The sequence below is a fragment of the Tasmannia lanceolata genome, unplaced genomic scaffold, assembly GCF_043159265.1.
Source record: "Tasmannia lanceolata isolate RefF3 unplaced genomic scaffold, GAP_Taslan_0.1 ptg000005l, whole genome shotgun sequence".
Lineage (NCBI taxonomy): Eukaryota > Viridiplantae > Streptophyta > Magnoliopsida > Canellales > Winteraceae > Tasmannia > Tasmannia lanceolata.
Genome location: NW_027518682.1, coordinates 21,763,605 through 21,773,714, shown reverse-complemented (window position 1 = coordinate 21,773,714; position 10,110 = coordinate 21,763,605). Strand labels below are relative to the sequence as shown.

The window sequence follows — 10,110 nt, the reverse complement described above, 5'->3', positions numbered from 1 at the left end:
ACCCCATTGTTTATACTAGATAACTCCAATTCCAAATACTTGAAAACCCCCTTCAAAAACTCTAGTACCCTTGGCTAATTTTTAGGGACTTGATCACCCCATTCGGAAATTGGTAACCACATTTTTTATACTAGATAACCCCAATCTTAGATACTTGAAAACCCTCTTCCAAAACTCTAGTACCCTCGGCCAATTTTCAAGCACTTGATAAGCCCCTTCGAAAATTGGTAACCCTACTTTTGAGAGTTACTAAACCCCTTCCAAAGAGTTGATAAACCCCTTCTGCTACAAAACCCCCTGCCTATAGCAACTCTTCTAATGGTATTTTAATTCTGCTCATAGAAATAACAAAAGAAATTGATGTTGTTTTCATTGAATGTGCTTCATGCCTTCATGTATTACATTCCAATTTGTGTATTACAAAAAAAATAAAATATCTAAGTAAATCAAAAAATGTGTAGCCATCTATTCATGTATTACATCAACTTTTTCTTATACAACCACTCGTCTTCCAAAAAAAAAGAGTGAAGCCATCCATGCATTATCTCCAGAACTCACCCTAAAAAATAAATCGCTTAAACCCTAAACAAGATAAATCAGAAACAAATGAATGAAAAATAATGCAAAACCCTAAAAAAAAAAAAAAAAAAAAAAAACCTAAATACAAAGAGATAGACGGTAAGAACTCAACATTCAAGTTTTCAAGATTTGCTAGCAACAATGGTGGCTAAACAAAGAGGAAGATGACTAGTAGGGTAAAAATAAAAAAAAAGGTGATAATGGAAAAGTAAAAGAAGAGGGAAGAGGGAGAAAATAAGGTCAAATGCCAAAGGGTATTTTCGTTCAGCTTTTACTGACAAGACATCTTTTGTCCCCTGTTGATAATTTTGAAAAGCATGGTCCTGTTGATAATTTTGCCTAATGTTTGTCCCCCATTGTTAATTGGTCCTTTTTCTTTAAACCGTGTTTGTGCACTCGTAGGCGTACGGAACTTCATTCGCTTCAAGTTGATTTGGTTCTGTTAACTGGGAACTTCTGGTTTATGAAAGTGGGGTGTTGGTTTATCTTGGGCTTTGTTGTTGATATGCTCAGTTGCTACTTGCTGGCGTTGAAAACACTAGTATCGTTGTAGAAAATGGCGTATGCTTTCTTGCTTTTATTGCTCGATGACCCAATATTATATAGAAGAGTAATGCTTTATGACCCAATATTTCTCTTGCTGATATTGGCACCACCAATAATTGCACAAACCCATTTTGTCCTTTTTATAGTATAAACAGCATTCAAATGTTATTACTGTTGCCAAAAAACACCGAGAAGCCAATTAAAAAGAAAAGACAAGATGAATTTCTATAATTATTAAAAACATGTATGCGAATATCAGTAACGTTTTGGAAACCCTCCACAACATTCTAGAAGCGTCTTATAATCACAGATAAAACCCTACCAACAAAAGGTAGGGTTTTTAGGGTTTTATCCTTTTCGCTTCCTTCCACCATCCAGTTTCATTTTACTCTTCGATTGATTTCTAATTCAGGTTCATTTCTATAGATTGCTCAACTTTCTTTTTATTTTTCTCGCTCGGTTTCCGAAATTAATCTGGTTTTCCCTTCAAACCTCACCCAATTTTCATTGGCTTCAGGGATTTTACTCTTCTTTTTCGTCCGTTTAATTTCTCGATCTTGATTTCCCTTTTGATTTTCTGGAACTTTTTTTCTCGCAGGAATCCATGGCAACTGTGCAGATCACTGGTTCTTCCCTTACGAGCAGGAACTTGCCTTTATTCGAAGGGTTCCGTACAGTTAGGGTTTCTTCCGTGGTCCCTTGCAGCTTTGGGCTCAACCAGAGATGCTTTCGAGGGCTCTCTGTAAAGGCTGCAACCGTCGTTGCACCGAAGGTATTATTGTTTTTTTTTTCTTTTCAGTTTTTCTCATCATTTGATATTTAGATTTGTGGATTTCTGTCTCTGAGACTGAACTAGGTTTTCATTGGGAACTTTACTGGGTTTTTTTTTAATCGACGAAAACCTTACATACTGTAGGCTGTGCAGCTGGTTTGCATAATAACTGGAATTTTAAGAAGGGAAATATTTACTGTGATATTCTAATTCACATTTTGAATGAAATCCGTGAATGTATGCATAGATAACCTTGGATTTCTGGAGAAGACTGATGTGTTAACATTAATATTTGTGTAATTTAGCTTGCTGTGTGATTTTTCTGTAATTAGCCTTTTTTTTATTGCATGTGGATGGTTCATGGATCAAATATATGATTTGAAAAAAAATTAAGAAAACAAAAACAGTAGGTATGATGCTCATTTACAGATTAATATTGCTCCAAAGGATTTTGAATTACTATTACCCTCGTACTTTCTGGGATGACTGACTTGGTCATCTTTTTTGAAATGAAATTTGCTACCATTCGAAAAAAGGATTTTGAATTACTATTAGTGTGGCAACTTTGTGATGGTTACAAAATCTTAGGGATCATATCCCCAATTTTGATTGCAGACAATGAAAGTATGTCACTTCTTTTTCTTTGTCATATTCTTCTTCTCGTGGGTTTTTTAATATAAATCTAATAAATTATGCTTTTAAAAGCATTTGAAATACTGTTAACATGTCATCATTTTTTTAGATCAATGTTGATATATCAACATTGTGATAGTAATTCCACTTAATATAAAAAAACGTATTCTCATTGGATCCATATCTGAATTTCTGTTTGAGCATAGTTATTGTTTCGCTCACTACAAATCCTTATATATTTTTTTCCTGTAGATGAACTGGATAAATTTTTTTGACTTCAATATTGTAATTCGTTGCATTCTTTATTACAATGGCATTAAGCAAGAAGCCCGAAGGGCATGCTTCGATGGCATCGAAAATGGCTTCAAAATGAAATTAGAAAGCAGTGAAGCATTTGAATTCGAGACAATTGATGTAACACTGTTGTAGTCGATAACTATGATTACCTATGAGATCAGGAAACAATGGCCAGTGAGAAATGAAATTCCAATATCTCAATACCTTATAGATCGGCAGCCCATGTTCCTGACCGACTCCTTCTCTGCGCTATGTTGCATGGGTTCTTCACTTCTTCTAGTTGAGCAAGTACCGGTTTTCCAACTCTTCACGGATCTCAGTGCGAAATCTTTTGGATTCATTTTTCTTGGAGCTCTGCTAGGTGCTAACTTAAACTTATTATTACTATAAGCTGAGTTCCATCCATCCTACTGCAAAGCTTTCTATTTGGCTATGATCTGTTGTGAAAAATTTGCGCATCAACACTGTCGAGTGTCGACATGGATACAAAGGTGTCCGATAAACTCCGAAAAATCTAGAAGCAAGGATACACCCATATGCGCGAGTGTCTGTCTCTCTCTTTCTCTCTCTCTCTCTCTCTCTATATATATATATATATATATATATATATATATATATATATAAATTATTGATTACTAATCATAATTTGCTACAAGATAAATACGGTATTCATTTACCAAACTAATAAATCTTAGAATTAAGCTTTCTATTTGGCTATGATCTGTTGACAAAAATTTGTGCGTCAACACTGTCGAGTGTCGACATGGATACAAGGTGTCAGATAAACTCCGAAAAATCTAGAAACAAGGACACACCCATATGCGCGCGTGTCTGTCTATATATATACATATGAGGAAACTGTTGGTGAGCTTAAGCTCACCAAACTTATGGTGAGCTAGCTTGCCCAATCACATGGGTCCCACATTTTGGGGAGTGATCCAAACCATTCATTTGCAAGGCCTTATCATAGATAGGGGGTGTACCAAAAATCAGCTACATAGGATCATCCTAACCCCTCCATTTGTGGAGGACAAAAATGGGGCAGATTTGTGTCTGTCCATTTTTGTCCTCCACAAATGGAGGGGTTAGGATGATCCTATGGAGCTGATTTTTGGTACACCCCCCATCTATGTAAGGGACTTTCAAATGAATGGTTTGGATCATCCAAACAAAGTGGGGCCCCATGTGATTAGGCAAGCTAGCTCACCATAAGTTTGGTGAGCTTAAGCTCACCAACAGTTTCCTCTCTATATATATATATATAAATTATTGATTACTAATCATAATTTGCTACAAGATAAATACGGTATTCATCATAAGTCCAAAACAAGGGATTTGCTAGGGACCACTGCAGAAGGCATTTGCGCACCAACTGTTGCATGAGAGAGCAGCCACATAGGCTAACTTTTCAACAGATTTTGTCTGAGTCATTTAATTCATCCGAGGTGGCTTAGCACCCATGCAACAGCCGGTCCGCGAAATGCCTTTTGCGATGGTCCCTAGCAAATCCCCAAAAACAAATATAAAATAATCAAATAACATTGCATTGATCAATCTAATCTAGTTTTCCTTAGTCTCCAATATGCAGCGAGAAAGAGATACCGACATGATACAATGAATATAATATTGGAAGAAGAGATTGTTTAGGGTTTTAGGTTTAGCGGAGGGGGATAACAACAAATGTTAAAGAAGAGCTAACAAAATACGAGTTAAAGATAAGAGCGAAAGTAAACAATGTATTCGATAATAGATATTTTTTCACTTGTCATGGTGCAAAAACATGTCGATACACCCAGTTGTGAGCAAGCTGGCATTCATGTACAAGTCATACAATTATCCATGGGCATTCAAGAGTCAAAATGGTGTTCCTGGAATGTTTCACGGGATGATTTTACTAAGTTTGTGTAGATATTGATGGTTAGAATTTATTGGAGTATATTATTTATGAGATTAGTAGTTTTTGAGGTTATCTTTCATTACATTTGTGTTTTCTTCCCCATGCATGTGATTGCTCCCAGTGGAACTGTAATTTGAGAACTGCAGACTATGTTCTCTTTTCATTCCATTGTTACATTGTGCTGATTAATTGTCACATCTTGCAGTACACTTCCTTAAAGCCAATGGGTGATAGAGTGCTTGTTAAAATCAAGACTGTTGAGGAGAAAACCACTGGAGGTATTTTGCTTCCAACAACTGCACAAACCAAACCCCAAGGAGGTGAGGTTGTTGCTATTGGGGAGGGTAGGACTATTGGCAAGACCAAGGTGGATATCGGCGTCCAGGTGAATACTTGGATCAAAACTATTTTCTTACTACATTCTGTTTAATATATTACTGGGAGACTCTCTATGCTTGGACCGGTGTTGGACGTTGGTAAAAAGTAAATGTATTAAGCAGCCATGTATATTTGGCTTGAACCTCTGATAGTTATTTTTGTCCTGCTTTCTCAAAAATAAGCTTTTCTGGTTCTGTTTATGCCTCAGCTTGTCTCATCTCATGTATTCCCATATCATTGAATTTCCTACTCATCTGAATCTCTCAAGTATCAACTGATCCTTTCTCCCCAAAATGCATTTTAAGTTTCTAACTAATGTTTTGCACACTTGTTTTATGCTAATGTGTCCTATCACCACCCTTTTGTAAAGGATCACATAATCTCTAATATATGTACTGAAAATTGTTGTCTGTTCTTTCTCGTTGTTTCTTGGATAACATGAATGGGATATATAATATTACACACCGTTTCATTATATATGTAGTTCTGTTGGAGTACATCCTATTGATATTGCGCTTTTTGTCTGCTCATAGACTGGTGCACAGGTCGTGTACTCCAAATATGCAGGCACAGAAGTGGAGTTCAATGGATCTAACCATCTTATATTGAAGGAGGATGACATTGTGGGTATTCTTGAGACGGATGATGTCAAAGATCTCAAGCCTCTGAACGATCGTGTTTTGATCAAGGTTTGTTTCCTTCCTCTCTAAAGCATATTTTCAGTTTGAATCTCTAGGACAACTCTACTCCAGCAAATGAAACAGAAAAGGTCAAGTGTTGTTCAGCTCGGTAACCCTAAACATTGGAGCCTCTGCATGATATTCCCCAACAAATGCTTGTTTTTTTAGGAAACTGGATAATATTCCCCAAATACTTATTTTTTGAAACTGGATAATATTCCCAAAATTGCTCTGATTCAGGGATGATGGGATATTTAATAAAAAAAGGTGGAGATTGAGGGTTTTTTAATTGCCATTCGTACTGGTCTGGCATACCAAGCGATATATGCATTAATTGCCACTAACATACCACTTGATAGAGATGTCTTACGAGACACATTGCAGCAAAGCTTACAATGTTAAAAAGCCTGGTGAGTATGTAGTATACTTCTATAGTAGAATACAGCTTCTTGAGGGAAGGAGCATACTGCATTTTGGTCTCGTACCGCTATCGGACCCATGTTTCTGGTAACGTTAGTTCATTGGTCCAAAGCTTGATTTTCAAGGTAATAATTGCAGGAACAAAGGTACTTATAGAGTGACATGGGTGTGTGGTACTTTCCTCGATTCTGATGGAAATAATTGCGGGAACCAATTACTTATAGAAAGACATGGGTGTGTGGTCTTTTCTATAATACCAATGGAACTGTAATATTCAAAGAACTACTTAATGTTTTGAGATTATACAGCTGCTGATAGTTCAGTGGCCATGGAGCTTGAGTCTTATTGAATAATTGCATAGAACAAATAAACTTGTAGGAATTAATTCAATAGTCCAAGTTTTTAGAGTTCCCTTGTGTTTTATCATGCTTAGCTTGAGTTTCATGGAATATATGCATAAAACAAATAAAATTACAGGAATTAATTCAATAGTCCAAATTTTTAGAATTCCCTTGGATTTTATCATGCCTATTGTCCAGTATGTGGCACGGAAAATAGATTGTGAATTGTTGACTACAGAGGCACTTTTTCTGATCCTGTTACTGGCATGGTGCGGTCTATTTTCTTTGATGAGGGTTGGATCTTTAGATGCCCCATATTGGTGAACAGATCACTAGAGGACTACTGGTGATCCAGTGGCTAGCATGATTCATTATTGCTTCACTTTGTATCTCTAAGTTGTCTATTATATAATCTATTTTCATTCTTTTTTTTTGTTAATAAGACTGTATGCTTGATTTTTCAGGTTGCTGAAGCTGAACTGAAAACTGCTGGTGGCTTGTTGTTAACGGAGGCAACAAAGGAAAAACCTTCCATTGGGACGGTATGATCATTTTCCTCTTATAAATGATGTTATGTTCTCTATATCTCTATTCGGCTGTTTGGTTTTTCAGCATTATTTTGTTCATTTTCTAATATAGAGGATTTGGAGCCCGATAATGCATATCAAGACACCATTAAAAAAATGCATGTCAAGATATCTGAATGGAATTTAAAGAAAGCCCAAGTAATCCTGGCCTTTCCTCATGTGCTTTTTGAAGTTTAGTCAGTTAATTTATTGACGGATTGTTATTTGGTTTTTCAGCATTATTTTGTTCATTTTCTAATATAGAGGATTTGGAGCCCAATAATGCATATCAAGACACCATTAAAAAAATGCATGTCAAGATATCTGAATGGAATTTAAAGAAAGCCTAAGTAATCCTGGCCTTTCCTTATGTGCTTTTTGAAGTTTAGTCAGTTAATTTATTGACGGATTGTTATTTTTTCCAGGAACATATAGCTTTAACATGCTCACATTGTTATACGTGTTAGCAATTGTTTAGCCACTTAATTTATTGATGGATTGTTATTTCCAGGAACTTCTAGCCTTAATATACTCACCTTGTTTTAGATATTAGCAATCCTGAATATAGATATCTAAGTTCTTAAAAAGGATATCGTGGCTTCTGGTTTGACATGTATTATTGATTTTACCAGAATCAAGCCGGAAATGATATCTTCTTAGGACTTTGAAAATGTGCTAAAATCTCTTTGTGACACAAAGTTGATCCAGTGGAAGCTCTGGCATCTGGGAAAATCAATCATTATTCTATTCTTTTCATTGAATTTTGGTCACTTTATAGCTTTCCATGTGCTTTTTGATGTTGTATAACATATAGACCAATCAAATAATTAGAAGTTCTTTTTATAGTTAGGACTTAGGAACATTTCACATTGTAAAAAGGGAAAATAGTTTAATGCACCACATGTGGGTCCACCTTATCACTTTTCCGCGATTTAGCATCCTGACAGACCTTATCCTCTATGCCTGGTTGTCTCTCCCCAATAGGAGATGATTCAAGGGGATGTTTGGATCTAAGGAAAAGAAAATTATGGAAAATAATATTTTCTTTGGAAAATATATTCCCTGGAAAATAAAGTATGAGGGTCTTGTAGTATGAGGGCCCTGTGGCTTGCAACTTTTCTTAAAAACAAGTTTTTTTTTTTTTTTTTTTTTTTTTGTGGAAAGAGTCATGGAAAATGAGTTTACCTAATGGTGGAAAATTCATTTTCATGGAAAATAATTTCTAAAAAAAATACTATCTACATCCAAACAAGCACAAGCTCCTCAAGGACCTCAACTCATTCCAAAGATAAAACAGAGCAAGAAGTCTTGTCCTCTCCTCTTCTTAGACGAAGTTCATGATTCCATTGTGTAATAGGTGTTGGAATGTTGTGAATAGAAGAAGTTTTAGCTGTGCAGTAAACATATTTTTGTTTTTTTTAAATGGATGCAGTAAACATATGTACACTGGCTTGTGTTAGAATCTATGGATGTAGTTGTAGTTATATAGGATTTCATTAAGTTGTGGGTACTCATGTTTTGCAGGTAATCGCTGTTGGACCTGGTCCTCTGGATGAGGAGGGCAACAGGAAGGCACTGAGTGTTTCTGCAGGGAACACCGTTTTGTACTCCAAATATGCGGGGAATGACTTTAAGGGCAGTGACGGTTCTGATTACATAGCTTTGAGAGTCTCAGATGTAATGGCTGTGCTCTCCTAGTTCACCAGTTTTGGCCTATTGCCCATGTAGTAGCTTCACTCAATGTTGTGGCAGAGTTGTCTCAGGAACAAGGGATGTGTTTTTTAACATTTATGTAATGAATGATGGATGTTTCGGCTTTAGAAAAATTGAGTTTCCTTTATTAAAAGCAGTTCAAGGTCTGGAAAAGCAGGTAGTATCTTTCTAATTAGTTGACAACTATTTACAACTCTCTATCTCTAATAGCAGTTTGAAAGAAAGAAACCAAGAGATTAGTTTTGTTAGTCATCAGCTGGACTTGCTGAATAATTCGATGGTTTGTTTTAGAGAGATGATTTTTCACCCCCTATAGGATTATGTGCCTCCTTTTTAACATGATTGTGAGTAACTTACGTCAAATAAAGTTACAAGTGGGGTGCATTACTCCTACAGGGGGGTGAAAAAATTCCATGAAACCCAAATTTTCTTGCTTTTTAAGAAATTAAATAACAATTAATGGATAGGTAAATAATTTTTGAGTGTTTTAAATAAAACTGAAGGCTGACCCGTACAACAACCCAATTGTAAGTATGGTTTGAAATTTCTTTCGGCACTGAAGTGAAATAGTTTAATTTTTTTTCATCCTCACCGCAACGATATCGTAATTGAAATTGTAAGTGCATTAGCGGTATTAGATGTTACATAACTATATATATATGAATTGCATGCAAAATGTGGTGTGTATTGTGGATTAATATTCATATAGATCGTATGCGAATTATAGTATTTACTCAAGGGCGGTGATATTTTCACCCCACCCGCAATGCACATTCGCCTCTCTTTTAACGTGATTTGACGTCAAAAAGCGTTAAAGTTGCCCAGTGTTCCCGTTATTGTGGGGTCGGGGTGGGGGTGGGAAGGGGTATTGGGGTTCATGGCCATTACTTAATTATTAGACTTGCACAATAATGCACGTCATTAAATGTTCGGTACTATTAATCCGTCATGGATGCCTATTTTTCTTGGGTGATGGTTTCTAAGTAGGTATTTGTGCTTATTAAAGTATTTCTTGAAGTGAAGTTTTGTTATAAAATTCTATCTTTTTGTTTTCATATTTTTTCTGTGATTTTACATGATTTCTATGGATACTGTAACTGAAGGCGAATTGTTTCTATTTCCGCACCAACCGAAAGCAAAATTTTAAACCCTAGCCGCATAGACTTGATTAGGGTGGTGGGCCCCTTCGACACCTCGAAATATCATTTGCATTGAATCTTGCATGCAAATGATCTTGATGCAAAATCTGATTATCTGCAAATAGTAGTTAATAATACTTGTTGGCTTC

At 35.9% G+C, this 10,110-nt stretch overlaps 1 protein-coding gene across 2 annotated transcripts; it reads left to right on the top strand.

The window, feature by feature from the left end:
* Window positions 1-1,323: 1,323 nt before the first annotated feature.
* LOC143877964 (20 kDa chaperonin, chloroplastic-like) lies at window positions 1,324-8,958 on the top strand. Of its 2 annotated transcripts, none has more exons than XM_077380321.1 (6): window positions 1,324-1,456; window positions 1,724-1,897; window positions 4,930-5,109; window positions 5,636-5,791; window positions 7,008-7,085; window positions 8,634-8,958. In XM_077380321.1, the coding sequence occupies exons 2-6, from the start codon at window positions 1,730-1,732 to the stop codon at window positions 8,805-8,807; spliced, it is 756 nt and encodes a 251-aa protein (XP_077236436.1). In that variant the 5' UTR covers window positions 1,324-1,456; window positions 1,724-1,729; the 3' UTR covers window positions 8,808-8,958. The 2 variants fall into 2 exon arrangements, with proteins under 2 accessions (XP_077236436.1, XP_077236433.1); XM_077380318.1 differs by having other exon boundaries at window positions 1,377-1,537.
* The last annotated feature ends 1,152 nt before the right edge of the window (window positions 8,959-10,110 follow it).